This window comes from Apodemus sylvaticus, chromosome 3 (assembly GCF_947179515.1).
Source record: "Apodemus sylvaticus chromosome 3, mApoSyl1.1, whole genome shotgun sequence".
In the NCBI taxonomy this organism is placed as follows: Eukaryota; Metazoa; Chordata; class Mammalia; order Rodentia; family Muridae; genus Apodemus; species Apodemus sylvaticus.
This window is the reverse complement of record NC_067474.1, coordinates 164,832,079-164,848,574: the sequence shown is the minus strand read 5'-3', so window position 1 is coordinate 164,848,574 and position 16,496 is coordinate 164,832,079. Positions and strand designations below refer to the sequence as shown.

The window sequence follows — 16,496 nt, the reverse complement described above, 5'->3', positions numbered from 1 at the left end:
CGTGACTAACTGTTGTGCTTCTTGGCCAGCCCTTAGATCTGTGCTTTGGAAGGGGATCAAAACTATCCTCCTTGTGTGGGTTGGGAAAGGGACTGTTCTCAGAGAGGGCAGGGAGGGCGGGAAAGCATTCGTCTTTGCTCCCTTCTGCATTTCTGCACCCCCCCTTTTTTTTTTTTGAATTTGGTTTTTTCTAGACAGTGTTTCTCTGTGTAGCCTTGGCTGTCCTGGAACTCACTCTGTAGACCAGGCTGGCTTCGAACTCAGAAATCCGCCTGCCTCTGCCTCCCAAGTGCTGGGATTACAGGCGTGCGCCACCACCGCCCGGCTCCCAGCCCCTTGACCAAAGGAAGCAGCAGTGTCTTCGCTCAAACCCTCATCATCTTGGGGGCCGGTGCTGCCAGTCCTTCATCCTTCCCCTCCTCAGCCGCTTGAGGGTGGCATCTCCAGGGACAGCCTTTGATCGTGGCATTCGCTGGCCTTTCTTTCATTTAGGATGACCCCCTACGGCTGCCTCCCCACCGGCGACCGCACGGGCCTCATCGAGGTGGTCCTCCACTCGGACACCATCGCCAACATCCAGCTGAACAAGAGCAACATGGCAGCCACGGCCGCCTTCAACAAGGATGCTCTGCTCAACTGGCTCAAGTCCAAGAACCCTGGGTAGGTTTCAGGCCTTCACCTCCAGGGAGGTCCAATGTGGGAAGGGTTGGCCTGTCAGAGACAAGAGGGAAAGGCTGTGGTCATCTCTGGGGCCAGCCTGGATCTGAACGCTGTTTTTTTTTTTGTGTGTCAATGGCTGTGCGATACCACTCAAGGCTTCCATGACCCTAGACATCAGATGCTGTGAACCTTGAGATATTATACATGCCTTGCTTTGGACAACTCAAGTTACCTGGGACTTCTCCCAGACCTGGAGGGTCTAAGATTTGAGTCCGCTGAATGCCTGGGGCCTTGGTTCTGCCTGTCTGTCGGCTCTACCTCTCCTCCTGGCCTCTGCTTGTGCAGGCTAGCCCGCAGCCTCTCCCTGTGGTGCTCATAGGTGGTGGGGACAGGCCCCAGAACAGAGAGGTATCTAGTCCTAAGCTCTGGGACAGTGTACTTGACATTCTGTTGAGTAAAGCAAGCCGAAAGGCTAGACTCGGGAAGAAGAGAAGCAGATGTGCCTCTGGTAACGTGTTGTAGTCTGCTGTGCCGTGACCTTCAATCTTCCCCACTCAGGGAGGCCCTGGATCGGGCGATCGAGGAATTCACCCTCTCCTGCGCTGGCTACTGTGTGGCTACATATGTGCTGGGCATCGGGGACCGGCACAGTGACAACATCATGATCAGAGAGAGTGGGCAGGTAGGGGCGTGTGGCTGGGTGGCTTCCCCGTGGGGCTAACCTCCCATCTGGCCTGCTGGCCCCTCTGCCCCGTGTCCCAGCGAGTACTGTGAGCCCTGCTGGTGTCTTCTCCCCCTGGGTCTCTCAAGAACTGAGGCTCCCCGTTCTCTGCTGTCTTCTTCTTCCTCCCTGGGTCTCCTGTGGTTGGAGCCCCGCTCCCACGAGGCTAAGGGTCCCACTTCCTCCCCGTCAGCTCTTCCACATTGATTTCGGCCACTTTCTGGGGAACTTCAAGACCAAGTTCGGAATCAACCGTGAGCGCGTTCCCTTTATCCTCACCTACGACTTTGTTCACGTGATCCAGCAGGGGAAGACTAACAACAGTGAGAAGTTTGAAAGGTGAGGGTTCTGCCCTTGATTATCTGCCCCAATGGACGCCAGGGACAGACGCTGGGTTTTGCTGGGTTGGGGAACAAGGCTGGAGACTACTGTCAGCCCCGCCCCCTCCCCCTCCCCTGGATGTGGGGGATTGGGATGAGTGACCTCCAAACCTGTTTTCCCTCCTTGGGCCATGGGGGAAGAGGTTTGTGTCTCCAGCAGGAGGCAGAGGGAGGTCAGCTTGAGGAGCTAGCCAACGGCGGTAACCTTCAACAAGTACCTTCAGCAACAGCTCAGGGGAAGGCGCACACAGGCGCACTGCCTTTGGGGCCCAAGTGGGGAGGAGATCCCAGACCCTCACCTGCCCTCCTCCCCCTTACCTGCAGGTTCCGGGGCTACTGTGAACGAGCCTACACCATCCTGAGGCGCCACGGGCTGCTTTTCCTCCATCTCTTCGCCCTGATGCGGGCCGCAGGTCTGCCAGAGCTTAGCTGCTCCAAAGACATCCAGTATCTCAAGGTAAGTGTCCCTGTGGGGTCCCTTCTGCTATGATAAAAGTCATTAAAAGCAACATGGACAGAAAAGGTTTTTTGGATTTTTTAAAGATGTATTTATTTATTATATGTAAGTACACTGTACCTGTTTACAGACACTCCAGAAGAGGGCATCAGATCTCATTATGGATGGTTGTGAGTCACCATGTGGTTGCTGGGATTTGAACTCAGGACCTTCAGAAAAGCAGTCAGTGCTCTTAACCGCTGAGCCATCTCTACAGCCCCTGGAAAAGGGTTTATTTCAGCTTGCAGTCCTGTCATGAGGGAATGTCAAAGGCAGGCCCTGAGGCAGAAGCAATGGTTTGCTCGAGCTGCCTTCTTTCACAATCCAGGACCACCTGCCTAGGGGATCCCACCGCCCACAGTGGGCTGCACCTTCCCACATCAGTCATTGATCAAAAACAAACAAACATAAATAAATAAATAAATGAAATGCCCCGAGGGCTTACCTACAAGTAATCTGATGAAGGTGTTTCCTCGGTTGAGGTAATTTCCTCCTTCCCAGAGGACTCTAGTTTGTATCAAGTTGGCAGAAAACAACCAACACAGTAGGTCAAGCCAGGGCTGAGTCAGGGCCTACCCCATGGCTGTATACTACACACAACCTGCCTGGGCAGTCTGGACCCTAGAAGGGCCCCATTTGGTAGACTTCCAGGGGTACTGAAGATTATGGGGTCTTCATGGCATCCTTGTCCTAGCAGTGAGCAGTGGCCGGAGTGGTCCTGTTTGCTGGGCCCACTTGTGCTGGGTGGCATATATGTGGTGACCCTCCTTAGTCATCCATGTGCCCCTCATAGGTGTCCTTATATACGCATGTCTGTGCACACACGAACACACGCTCCTGCACATCTGTGTGAGCTAAAGTTCCTTGCCCATTGTGTAAATGCTTTCTTTCCTCGTCCTCAGTCTGTGATGACTGGAGCCGAGGGTGACAGGCCACCAGCCTAGCCAGGGCATCCCCTGAAGGCCACATGACACTCTAAGGCATCTGACATTTGAGCCAATGGGTGGACCATCAGGGTTTGGGGCCTGGAGTTTGGTATTTGAATAAGGAGAGAATTTAACATCCCATTGGACTTTGGTATAGACTGCATAACAGAGAGAGCGCAGGGTCCCTCAATGCCGCTATGCTATGGGGTTTGTCCAGGATTCTCTGGCACTCGGGAAGACAGAGGAAGAGGCGCTCAAGCACTTCCGGGTGAAGTTCAACGAAGCTCTCCGGGAGAGCTGGAAAACCAAAGTCAACTGGCTGGCGCATAACGTGTCCAAGGATAACAGACAGTAAGAGGGGACCCCCTGGGCATCACACAGCGGTTCCCTCCTGGCGCTCAGCCCTAGAGGTAACCCGTCAGTCCCGGAGACCAGGCGTGTCCAGCGCTCATCAGAGGGGCCCCAGAGCCTGACCTGTCCCTCACGGGGAAGAGCCACACAGCTGCTTCTTGTTTACACTGGTTATTTATTTACGCCTCGAAATGTTTAAGGAACAGAAAAGCCATAAACGGAAGTGCATTTCTGGGCGGGGGAGGGGTGACGTCCCCATGACCCCCAGGTCAGCACTGTAAGCGGCACCTTGAGGATCGGATCGTAACCCTAGTCTTCCAACCTGTGGGTCTTGGCCCAGCAATGAGTTCTTGGGGCCCTTCTTCCCAGGCTCCCAACAGGCTGCCTGGGACAAGCCTGGCAGTCACCTGGTGCCCCCCAATGCAGACAGGACACCTCAAGCCTCAGTTCACCTCCACCACCTTGGTGTGGCCCACCCTTGGCGATCTCCACCGACCAAGCCTCCTCCGCAGCTCCTGAGGAAGCCTGGAGCTTTCCTATAGACTCAGGCACACTTGCTCCGCACTGCGGAAGTGACCTCTCGGGTGTGGGTATGGGAACTCCCTCCCCTTTTATTTGCGGGTAAGAACATGATATGCAATCTGAATCTCTATGGCCGGGGTAAAGGACCTGGCCTCCACTGAAGATAGCGTGTTCCAGGCCTCAAAGAGCTCAGAGATTTAGCTCGGTGTGGTCGTGAATCAAGACAAAGGGCAAGCCAGAATGGAAGTCCTCGTGACAACTGGTGTGAGCTACACACAAGGGCAGCTTTATGGAAGGATCCCTGCCGGAGCTGCCATCTCAAAAGGCTGAGCAGGGATGAGAGCTAAATTCAGTGTAGTCTGGGCGATCAGAGCCACTCTCGAGTCTCAGCCTCCTCCCAGGTATCCAAACCTGCTTCGGGCAGTGGAGCCTGCTGCCCAGCTTTTAGAGAGCCCAGCCAGTGGTGCATGCACGTAACGCGCCATCCCGAGCGCATCCCGATCTATCGGCTGCCGCCTCAGGACCTGGATCTCCCGGTAGCATTCTGAGACTTGCAGAACCATCACCGCTGTCTTGCCATCAGCCCCTACCATGGCTGGAGGAGCCCCGGGTGCCAGCTCCTTCATGACAAGCCGAGGGCAGTGGTTCATGCCTCCGCAGGACCGGCTGAACCCTTGGTCTGCCCCACCAACTCTGAAATAGGAAATGTGTCTGTGTGTGTGTGTACGTATGCCATGTTATTTATTGGAGAGTCTAGGTGCTCCCTGGTGTGGCTGCAGATTCTGCACAGGCTCGGCCTTTCTAGGTTGGGTGTATGATCTGTGTACCTGGCTGGAAGAGTATTTTCTGTTTCTGTTTTTTTTTTTTTTAAGTTGTTTCATGTTTCTGTAGGGGGAAGGTAGATTTCCTCTTACTGATGTGGGCTGAGACCAGTTTGTTCAACCTTGACATGACAGGTAAAGGCAGGTGAAAATAAATAAAAACCTTTTTATGTTCTTACATTCTTGGCTCAAATAACAAGGGGGTTTGGGATATTGGGATACAGTATACTGGTAGAGCCCTTGTCCGGAAAGTCCAAAGCCTTGGGTACATTTCTTAGTATCATAACAAACCCTGGCCCAGGCAGGGTGGACATTTGTAATCCCAGCACTGAGCAGGCAGAGGCAGGAGGATTGCTTTAAGTTTGAGCCCAGCCTGTGCTACATAGGAAGTTCCAAGCTGGGCTATGTAGCAGACCTTGTCTCAAAAATAAATCTCTCAACCCACACCCCCCAAAACCATGACAGAATGGACCCCACTCAGGCTGGAGTTAGAACCAGAACTTTATTATAACGCATACACTTCCTGACCTAGTGTCAATATACACATCTTAAAGGGGACCCTGCGGCTACTGACTCAGACAGTGCCCCTCTCTTCATTAGCCTGTTTCCATCTAAGAAAGCAGCTACAGGGAACAGGACATGGGAGGGTGGCCGCAGACAGCACAGCTTCCGTCCGTCTGTCCGTCCGCATCCTTAAAACTAGCAGTGAGGAATGGATTCCCCAGCTGGAGCCGTCTAGACTGATTGTGAATGACAGGCTGTGCTGTGTGGGGTTTAGCTGCTGTCTCCTCCTCCCCTACAAGCTGATTGGCTCTCATCTGGTCTTAGATCTTACCCCAAACCGGACAGCCAGGGGCACCCCATGGGGCCTCTGGGGAGGAGAGAAAACAGATTGTTTTGGAACATTCTAGCAGTTTGTCTTTGGGCCTCAGGTTCTCCTTTTGGGCGCTGTAGTGCAGGCTTGCCCAGAACTGTTCTCTTCCGATCGAGGTGCCTGACCGCCTGCTGCACCTTTGCTGTTCCCGGCTACACGTTTTCACCAACAGGAAGACACACGTTAACACGCAGAAACCATGTGGCTGTCAGTCACAGGCGTGGGCGGGAAAGGCCAGGGGCTATGTATGGCCGCATCCTGGCTGCTCCCAGTCTCTAATGTGGCAGCGGGGGTGCGTGGGTCTGGGCCCCCACAGGCAGCACTCAAAGCCTTTGGCCCTGGCCACGAGGCTGTACTGAAACCACAGCAAGGGCCACATTGACTTGGACCCGTTCCAACCTAGTTTCTGAGGAGGAAAGGGAGGAAGCGTTCCTCCTGGCCCTGTCTTCTGACTTTACATTCCTGTCCTAGACTACACTAGCACAGAGGACACGAAGAATCCCAATTTATTTACAAAATATTAAAAAGTCAGTTGGTCATCTACATATTAACCCCCCTCCCACAGCTCTCCCACTTTATACATGCACTAGTTTGGGGGAAAAAGTAAAATAAAAACTTTTAAAAATAAAGAGAAATGGTTACTGACTGCGTGGGAGTAATTTTTCACCCTCTGTCGACAAGGACGCTCACTGCGGCTTCTCTGGAGGTCCCAGGTGCTGGTGTCCTGTCCCTGGCTGACAGGGGACTCCAGACACACTCGGGGTCTGAGGTGCTGTGGGGCCCCTGTCCCGGGGAGGAAGTGTCAGCTTCTAGCAAAACTGCAAGCGTGATGGGCAGGGAGGGTGGAGCCGGTGGTCCCACACACCGGGCACGGGAGGACTTTGAGCAGTGGGGGGAGGGGTCTGCAGACCTGCTGGTCAAAATGATTTTGTACATCGTGGACCCGTGGGGCTGGCAGAGTCTGGAGAGCAGGCGCCGGGGCGCACATGCGCGGGTTCAGTAGCTGAGGGTGGAGTCATCCCATTCCAGCTGCCGGGTGGCGTTCTGGCCGTCCCCGGGGCCGCCCTCCTCCTCCTCACTGCTCTCCGACTCGGCGCTGGTGATGTCCTCCTCCTCCTCCCCCTCCTCACTCTCCTCCTCCTCCTCTTCCTCTTCCTCCTCCTCACTGCTGTGCTGGTCCTCATACGTCTGGCAAAGAGATGATGGTGTTAAGTCTAGTTCATGGCCCCATCACCCAGTGTCCACCTACTAAAAGCCACAAAGGAAATACAACCAACCCCGCGGTGACAGAAAGGCCAGAAGTGACTGGGCAGGTGACATCCTCACTAGCAACATGGAGGCTATGCATTTAGGATGGGGTGCTCACTGTAGAGGGATGGAACAAAGTCCTGGCATACCAGAGACATCTTGGGGGTAAAGAAGCCGAGAGCCGGCCTATGGTAGTGATGGAGACCTTCAGCCAGGTCTCCGAGCCAGGGATCCCTCATCAGAAGATGACCTCCTGAATCTCCAACGTGCAGAGCGCCCGACCCGGGTCTCGGTGGTGCTTTGCGGTTGGTTGGGCCCCCTGCACCCACCTCCATGGGGTTGACGGTGATGGTCAAGGCAGAGTCGTCCCAGTCCATTTCGTTCTCCTTCCCCGCGTCCTGGTCCCGCATCGTTCGCTGATGCGCGGCCCGGATCCGAAACACCCCCAGGATGATCACGAAAACCAGGAAGCTGACACACACCACAATCACCACAGTCGCCGTGCTGGGGACAACTGCCACGGGATTTGAAGACCAGACACAGCTTCTGTGACAGGACTTACTCCCAGAGAGCCACCCACCCTTGGCCTCCTCAACTACTCTAGGTCAAACGGGATGTGTCCGAGTGTCAGAGCCTGACCCCAAACGCTAGGAGGAAGCACAAAGCCTGCCCTCGCTCACCTGCTCTGCGGCTGTCTGAGCCTCCTTGTGTATGTGACAGCATTGGGGTAAGCTGATGGACAGTGGGTGTGAGCTACACTTACTACCAGGTGTGGGTGTGTGTACAAGGGTATATATGTGTGTGTGTGTGCATGTGTGTATGTGTGTGTGTGCATGTGTGTGTGTTTATGTGTGAATGTACGTGTGCATGTATGTGTATGTGCATGTGCGTGTCTGTGTGTGTGTGTCCATCTGGACCCTACATGCTATAACATCTGACCCACATGCTTTCCCTAGTCCTACCTGCAAATGGGTGAGGATTGGCCAAGTTGTGACCAGACAGGTCCACAAAGGATCGATGTTCAGGGTGGACAAACTGTGGCTGGGCAGCCATGTGGTTGGCATGTTCCACGGGGTTGGCTGTGTGGATCACATTCACCTACAGTAGAGAGAGTGTCTCTAGGCCGGTGTCCCTACACCCGACAGGTGACTGGGGAGTTGGCTACTGGCAAAGCTGTACTGCTCCACAGCCTCCTGAGCTCCAGGCTGGGAGCAAACAGGGTTATTCCAGTGACCAGAAGGACATCAGAAGTGAGACCCTGTCAACCGTTACAACAGTGTGACAATGTCACATATCCCAGGAACAGCGTGTGTTCAATGGATCATTTCCAGTGCATCTTACAAAAGAACGCATTCACACGAGAGCAGGAACCAACCCTGGCCACAGGAGACAGCACAGGTCACCTCTTGCTGCTCTAGCTCATTTAGTCTCCACCCACCACTCCGATCTTGGTGGTGACAGTGGGTGGGTTGCTCAGAATTCCTTTCTTCAGACCTCAGAGGTGCTGGCCAATGAAGTCAGCCGTGGCAGAGGCCGCCAAAGGTTTCAGAGCAGAGTGAACTGCCCTCTAGCTGCTGTGGCCTCAGAGTGACTGTGGCATTGTTAGTACTCAGCAACCCGGGACCCAAATGTCCCTGTCAACAGGGCTGGTGATCTGACACAGCCACCAAGACCATTTGGTTTCCTGGGGGCTATTTCACACATGCCCAGAGAACACCCTGTCCCTCCCCACAGACACTCTGTCATTCCCTCTTCATTTCTGCCCCCAAGGTTGCCAAGCCACTCCACGCGTGTATGTCTACCCTGTGGACACAGCCACCCATGGTCTGGGCCTAAATAGTTGCCACCATGAACGCCTGAGACCTTGGGACCTAGAGTCAGGCCATGTGATTACTCTTCCTGTCGGTCCTGTGGGGAGGGCCCTGTGGGGAGGGCGGCCTGGACTCACCTCCACCTTGAACTCGTTGCTGAGGTAGCGACCATTTAGTTCTGAGCAAATGAGCTTGAACTTCCGGTCCAGCAGGGACCTGGTGTGCCAATTCCGATAGCGCAGGAGGTGCAGGGCCTCCTCGTAGCTTGCCATGGTCTCCACACCTGTGGGGTGTTGAGGGCGAACGGCGTGAGTCTGGAGCCCGGGCGGGCCCAGATAGATAACTTCAGGCACTTGAGTCAGCCAAGCTGATGGCTACCCCGCTGTGGCTTTCAGAGTCGGGGACAAAAACAAAGCACGTGGGCATTTCTCCATCCGGGGCATGTGCTGCTGTGTGCCCAGCCGCACCCTGCACGAAGCACCGCCCGTGCCCCCTCCATGTGTGCAAGGAAGGGTGCCAGTGTGGGGAGAATGCGCCAGTGCGCATCTGCAGGCTGCAGGCAGGCCAGAGCCTTCCCCTCCCTCCTCCCGGCTGCTCAGCTCCAGCCCCTTACCGGTGAAGACCACGCCCAGGTCAGAGTGGCTCACGTCGATGCCCTTCTGCTGGAGGCGAGCCACGTCCACCTCCAGGCTCTCCTGCTCCAGGTTCAGCTCCTCCCCTTCCACCGTGACCTCACAGGTGTCCAGGTCATGCACGATTTCCTCCGACACCAGCGACTCTTGCACTGCAAAAGAGGTCGACCAGAAATGGCGGAGGCTGCAGTGACAGCCCCCCCGCCCCCAGCTACATCTCAAGCCCACAGTCAAGTGTAAGGACCAAGCGTGGGAGAGTCACCTTCAAGACTTGGGGACTGAGAGTGTAGCCAGCAGTAGAGTATATGATTAGCACACTGAAGGCCCCGACCCAGACCCAGGCCCAGCTCAGTCAATAAGTATCACTTAGTGAGTCCCCGGGTAAGAATGGTGGAACTCTGTCTTCCAATGGGCTGGCCCTCCAGCTAAATCTTTTTTTTTTTTTTTTTTGATTTTGCTTTTTTTCGAGACAGGGTTTCTCTGTAGAGCCCTGGCTGTCCTGGAGCTCACTTTGTAGACCAGGCTGGCCTCAAACTCAGAACTCCGCCTGCCTCTGCCTCCCAGAGTGCTGGGATTACAGGCGTGTGCGACACTGCCTGGCGAGCTACATCTTAAAACCCAACACCAGCTACAGCCAAGTTCCAGAAACAGACTCAAGAACTAAAACAGTAAAACCTCAAAAACCCGACAGCAAAAGGGCCCAAGAAGAGGCTGCCAGTCAAGACAGAAGAGGCAGGCCCAGGGGCAGCTGTTACCTGTGGGGTCCTCAGCCCCATCCGCCTCAGGCTCCACCTCTCTGGTGATGGTGCTGATGATTCTGAGCTCAGGGAAGAGGGAAACACCCTCTGGGCTCTCAAACTCAGAAGCTGCCCGGGCAAAGTGGTGGACGCCACTCAGGCTGATCTTAGGCTCTTCGGGCTGCAAGACCATCACGTAGCCCTCCACGGGGGGTACCTCGATGCAAGCAGCCTCGTTAAAACACCTGCCAGAGAAGCGGGAGGAGGGGGGAGAGAAGGCGGTAAGAGCCACTGGTGTGGCAGCCAGCCGCCAATCAAAAGCTTGTGTGAGACACGGGGGACGGCGGGTGGCCACTCCTGGACTGCTCGCCTTCCCTTAGCACGGGAGGCAAACAGGCTTAAAGACCTAAAGGTGCACACACTTTCTGCCCAAGAGCCAGCGAACGGAAATACACCCCTTGCTACCTACTTGACGGTGCTGGTGATTCTGAGCCTGCGGATGCCTGGGGTGGGGAACTGCCTTGAGTTAAGGTAGGAGATGTGCTGCATGGCCTTGTCCAGCTCTCCAACGCTGTCACCCTCCAAGGTCAAGACCGCCTGACTGGAGCTTGCTTGGATCTGGAATCAACAAACCAGAGAGAGGAGAGGGGAGCGAGGTCCCAATGAGAGGCCAAAACTGAGAGACAGCGGAGTTATCAGCCAGGGCTGAATCGCGGAGGAGCTGTTTAGTCCCCGTGGACAAGATTCTCACATAGGTAAGTCCAGCACCCGTCTCTGCCTTACCCTCTGGCCCCACTCGCGGAGGGCGAGGCCAGGATTAAGGTCAGGAGAGCTCTTACCTGCACGCCTCTGTTGCCGTCTTCAGGGAGCTGCACGTCCAGCCCCTCTTTGCACGTGTACAGACAGTCAATCACCTTCTTATCCGCCAGTTTCCCGGGACGGACTGTGAGGCCAGCCAGGTTACCTCGGAAAAACTGTGTCATGTGCAGGTCGCCACCTTAGGGAGGGGAGGAAGCGAGAGGTTAGGCTTGTGGCCCGCAGGCTCCTGGTTACGCCTCATGGCCGTGTTACCGGTGGTGGTGGCATGATGGATGGACATGCAGGTTAGTTCAGAACAAACCGTTAGCCTTGCAGTCTACATGGAAGCGCAATGAGAAATTAAATTGTTTATGATCATGCACATGGCCTGAAGAAGAGAGGGGGGTGTCCCTCACCCATACCCTGAATGCCCAGAGGCCCCTCCAAGGTCCTTATACACCTGACTACACCCTGACAATGGTGGCCAAGGCAGTGCCATCACCAAGGGGCACAGACACTGCCTCCCTCCTTAGTACCTGCTCGCTCAAACACTGCCACCTACTGGCTGAGCATACTCTGGGATGTTCTTCCTGACTCTGAGCTGGGGGACACTGGATCATAACACAGCAGGACTCTGGACGCTTAGAGTCCCCACATAAAACCCTGAGGCCTTCTACATGAGTATGTGTACAGTACTCAAGAGTGTATGCATGTTCACACATTTGTATGTGTGCGATGCATACATGTACAGTAGGCGTGCTCATATATGTTTGGGTACATGTGTGTGTGTGTGTGCATGTATATAAGCAGACCCGAGGCTGACTCTGGGAATCTTATTCACTGAGGTCGGCCTCTTACCCATACAACTGATCTAACCAGCCAGCTTGTTCAGGGAATCCCTGTCTTTGCCTTCTAGTCACTAGAGTAACAAGTGGGCCACCAGGTTTGCTTGACATTCAGGGGTGTGGTGGGGAGCTGAACTCTGGGCTCCATGCTTACACAGCAAGCATGTCATACACTGAGTCATCCTGCTTCCCGGAAGCTCCGTTGAGTATCTCTGAGGATAACAGGCAGGGAAGACGGAATGAAGAAAGCAAAACCCAAGAGTGCAGAGGAGTCACAAACTACATCTCGCCTTTATGTTAAAGAAGGACAGGGCCCTGGCACCACACAGCATCGCCAGGGAACTGGTATTTCTGTTTAGAATTTCTGTCCGTTACGACGGGAAATGTAGAAATCACTCTTCTGGCCTGAGGCTCAGCTAACTGAAGGGGCCTCCTGACCCCAGCTCGGGGAGTTATAGTGGGAGCCTTGTGCAGTGGGCCTGGGCAACTGGAGGCACTAGGATCCCCACAAATGCAGCCGTATACAGGGGTGTGGTCTGCTCCCCCCTCTGCAGGGTTGACAGGGCCGGAAGGGGAGTCCCAGGAGGTGATGGGGAAGCTCGATGCAGGCAGGCAGCTGACATGGTGTCTGGGATGAAAATGTGATTTGCTCATCTCATGCGACATGTGGAATGGGGCAGTCTCGTCTTTATAGGAAAGACTAGAGTGAACGGGGAGGCGGTGGGGGTGGGGTGATCCAGCAACCTGCAGCGGCCATCGTCACAGGCTCGGTCTCATTGCCACTTTCGGCTCCTGAATACTCTGGAAAAGGCAAGACAGACGGCAGAAAGGACCGAGAGGTTAGGGCCTTCACACTGGACCTCGAAAGTCAAAGGCTGGAGCAGCCAAACATGGGCCCCGGAGGACAAAGTCCCCCTTGACCAGGGACATGGTTCACCTGGGAAAAGCTTGCACTTGGTGACCTTTTCCCAGAAGGGACCCCCCACCCCAATGCTTCATTTGGGGTTTTTCTTTTATACAGGCACCTCTCCTCCTTGCGGAAACACAAATCAGTAGACAAAGAAGCAGGCACACCAAACTCCTTATCTATCTAGCTGACATGACGGTGCGTTCCCGGGAGGTCTGGTTGGGAGCGGACTGGAGCAGATGTAAAGAGACAGTCAGCTCCTGGACCCGTGTCTTCTTCCCTCCACACAGACTCACGCACACGAGACGCGAGAGTCTGTACTTTGCTGATTTTAAATGCTGGAGGAAAGAAGGCATTAAGAGCGGCACTGACTGGCTAAGGATCTCTCCCAGATAAACAACCATGGCAGGCCTGGGCGCTCACAGACCACGATCTCTACAGCTGCAGATCCAAAGCCTGCAGGGAAATGTGCGACTGCTTGGTAACACCGGGCACTACACTGCTTTGGGGTGGAGATGCCTTGGGGTGTGGTCAGACCCGTGATGCCAGTTACACCTCCATGTCCACCCACCACGATCTCTCTAACAGTTAGAGCGGCTGCTGATGGCCCATCCTCCCCACCATCGGGGGAGAGGGGTTTCACAGTCACTGAAGGGCAAAGGGCAGCTTCTTCCGTGTGAACTGAATTTTAAACAGCTTGTGTTGAACACGGGTCAGCAGGTTAGAGCACAGGCCATTCTTTCAGAGGATCCGGCTTCAATTCCCGGCACCCGCATGGTGACTCTGTAACTCTAGTTCCAGGGGATCTGATGCCCTCTTCTGACTTCCACGGGCACAAGGCACACACGTGGTACACAGACATACATAGGGCAAGAATACTGTAACACGTGGAATTTTAAAAATTAGGAAAAGAAAAGTTGTGTTGGTTTGGTGTGGAAATCACTGTCAGGCTGAGACGGCTGAGGTCACAGAGGAAGGATGACGAGGACCTGGTGTTTGATGGCCATGACCCTGAGGCCAAAGATGGGTGTCAGGACTGCCCAGGGTGTCAGGACAGCCCAGCGTGGACCATTAACCAACATGACGGGACTGCCAGACTGAGGTTTCTTTCAAACTTACACTGATGGTTTTGTTTTTATTTATTTTTTTGTTGTTGTTGTTTTTTCCTTACAATATATTTGAATTTAAGCCTAAAAGACACATCTTATTTCCTCACAGGGAGTTGTACAAACCAACAGTGAACCTGGGACAGGCTGAAGAGGTTCACCCAGTGTGCTTCTTACTCCTTTGTATCCAAAAGAATTTAGATAAAAACTGTGAAATTCAAATTCTCCTAAAATAAATAGATTTATCTTGGGAATTAGACTCATTCACACTTTTCCCCCCCTGAGACAGGGTTTCTCTGTGTAGCCCTGGTTATCCTGGAACTCACTCTGTAGACCAGGCTGGCCTCGAACTCAGAAATCCACCTGCCTCTGCCTTCCAAGTGCTGGGATTACAGGCATATGCCACTATTGCCAGGCCACTCATACTTTCCTAAGTAAAGTCAAGGCACCATCTTCCACCACGAAAAAAATCATATCTAAAGTCTCTTCACCCAGCACACGCAGTGACGGTGCCTGGAACTGGGTAGGAAGCAGCCGGGCACACGGGTGACTGTGGGCACACAACCCTCCGAGGGCTATGCGTGTCTCTGTGAACTTGGACAAGAACAGTTAACGTTTATTTCTAATAACTTATTTCCTTTGGCTATGAATACAGACTATAAACTGCAGCAGTATGGGCAGTCATGGTGCCCCTGTCACCAGGAGGATCATGGGTGGTTTTGTATCACTGCACAGAGGAGCAGGGATCTGCAAACTGTCCGGAAGTCCTTCACCAGTTTCAGATCACTCGGTCTTCTGGCTCTGCCATTAAAGCTTTTTCTCACCTGTGAATGGGGCATCATGGGTACCAGTACACAAATCCACAGAGTTGACCTTTCTGTGTGCTGGCCACCATTTTAACTTAATCATCTACCTAGGATCCCACAAATAACCAACATATTGTTTAAGGGGTTCACGGGTTCACCAAACCAGTAAGGCGTCACCTCAGGGAATGGTCACAGCCTCGTCAGGTGAGTCACAGCATTTAGGTTCAAAACCCAGCTCAGTGCTGGTCACCTGGGTAACCCTGGGCTTGCTCCCACCCTGGGTCTCAGTTTCTTCCACTATGCTACACGAGAGGAATGTGAAGCTGACCGAGATAACCGAAGAGGGAAACGGCAGGCAGCCCGCCACCTGGCAAACACACGCGTCATGGTTTGGCTCTGGCCCTGGGATCATTTCTCCAGGAGAGCTTTCCAGAATCCTCTCCAAATGTCCCCCTCACTTGCAGGTTCCACAGAAAGGCCTGCCAGCCAGAGGCTTCTCCATCCTTTATATTTCTTTATCTACGGTTCACTCCCAACCTCCGGCTTTGAGGACACCAATAATTAATAAACAGGTTGGTTTATATGCTGGTTTCCTAACCATACTTTCCCTGTGTGTATTCTCAGGTTCAGGAAAGGTGACGGGGACTGTTGTGCATACATACCTCCAGTAAACAACCATCGATGACATGACTAGTATCCCCTACAAGGCTATGCACAGACAAAGGAGGCATGGGTAAGATGAGCTAAGGCTCTGACACAGTAGTGACACAGAAAGGGGCTGCTATTTAATCCCCAAGGCAGTTACCTTGCCAGCAAGCTCCCACCACAAGCTGAGTTTCTATTTTGGTTGGGTGAAGTGGGTAGTCCTCTGTCACGGAGAAGGGCTCGTGAGAGACGCCGTCCACATAGAGAGTCACACTTGGGACTTCCACATTGAGGACAAAGTGGTGCCAGTCCTCATCGCAGACCTAGCCAAGGCAACGGAAGCGTGACATGTCAGTCAGCTACCCCAGCCAAAGACACAACCCCCAGCCACAGTAGGACAGGCCCTGCAAGATGAGTCATGCGTATAGGAATGACTTCCTAAAAAGAAAAGGATTTTAAAACTCTGTCAAGAAAGTATTTCACAAACACATTCCACTAGAAAGAAGGGCGATTTTCTCACCTCTCTGGCATTTCAAACCAGCATGGTTACCACAGGCCAGGGACTCATAGCCAGGGGCTGTGCAATTCTCTAGATGTTTCTCTAACAGCAGGTCTCCTAAAAACTGAGGTAGCCCTGACTGTCTTGGGACTAGACTGGGAGTCGGTGCTCTATCACTTCTACCTCCCAAATACTAGTCACTCATTTTCGGACCAAAATAGTATCACCAGTCAGGTTGTACAACAGAGCTTGCATGTGTTCTCATCCAAACCGGAACATACAGGCTGAGCCCAGCTGGCAAAGTGCACCGCATAAGGCCCTGGGCTCAAATCCCCAGAACCACAAGTAAGCACACCATGGTGCCTGACTAAGCGCTCATCAGGTGGGAAGTATCAGCCTTGGCTTCTCAGTGAGTTTGAGGCCAGCCTGATCTACATGAATCCCTGCCAGAAAGGAGAGGAGTAGAGAGTACTCGAGAGGAGGGAAAGGAGGGAAGAGGAGAGGAAAAATCTCTGTGAGTTCAAGGCCAGCCTGCTCTACACAGCAAGTTCAACCAGGTCTACATAACCAGGGATACAGAGACCCTGCCTCAAAATAAAGATAGATAGATAGATAGATAGATAGATAGATAGATAGATAGATAGATGTAACCAAATAAACAACATGTAACTCAGACTGCATGCCAAATTAAACTGGCCACCTTTACAGTGG

General features: G+C 53.6%; 2 protein-coding genes across 17 annotated transcripts in view; one reads left to right on the top strand and one right to left on the bottom strand.

Moving 5' to 3' along the window:
- The window catches only part of Pik3cd (phosphatidylinositol-4,5-bisphosphate 3-kinase catalytic subunit delta), a 51,201-nt gene extending 46,146 nt beyond the window's left edge, over nt 1–5,055 (top strand). For all 13 annotated transcript variants that reach the window (XM_052178197.1, XM_052178205.1, XM_052178206.1 and 10 more), the window contains 5 exons: nt 493–660; nt 1,219–1,342; nt 1,575–1,720; nt 2,086–2,218; nt 3,401–5,055. In XM_052178197.1, the coding sequence (XP_052034157.1) occupies nt 493–660; nt 1,219–1,342; nt 1,575–1,720; nt 2,086–2,218; nt 3,401–3,538 (709 nt within the window). In that variant the 3' untranslated portion in view covers nt 3,539–5,055. The remainder of the gene's footprint in view (nt 1–492; nt 661–1,218; nt 1,343–1,574; nt 1,721–2,085; nt 2,219–3,400) is intronic.
- Nucleotides 5,056–5,360: 305 nt separating this feature from the next.
- Clstn1 (calsyntenin 1) overlaps nt 5,361–16,496 on the bottom strand; it is a 78,149-nt gene continuing 67,013 nt past the window's right edge. For 2 of the 4 annotated variants that reach the window (XM_052178211.1, XM_052178212.1), the window contains 10 exons: nt 15,447–15,609; nt 12,567–12,623; nt 11,019–11,176; nt 10,649–10,797; nt 10,198–10,424; nt 9,424–9,594; nt 8,948–9,093; nt 7,962–8,097; nt 7,329–7,513; nt 5,361–6,939 (listed from right to left, as the gene is read on the bottom strand). In XM_052178211.1, coding sequence (XP_052034171.1) covers nt 6,748–6,939; nt 7,329–7,513; nt 7,962–8,097; nt 8,948–9,093; nt 9,424–9,594; nt 10,198–10,424; nt 10,649–10,797; nt 11,019–11,176; nt 12,567–12,623; nt 15,447–15,609 — 1,584 coding nt within the window. In that variant the 3' untranslated portion in view covers nt 5,361–6,747. The remainder of the gene's footprint in view (nt 6,940–7,328; nt 7,514–7,961; nt 8,098–8,947; nt 9,094–9,423; nt 9,595–10,197; nt 10,425–10,648; nt 10,798–11,018; nt 11,177–12,566; nt 12,624–15,446; nt 15,610–16,496) is intronic. The other 2 variants (XM_052178213.1, XM_052178214.1) reach the window with 1 other exon arrangement.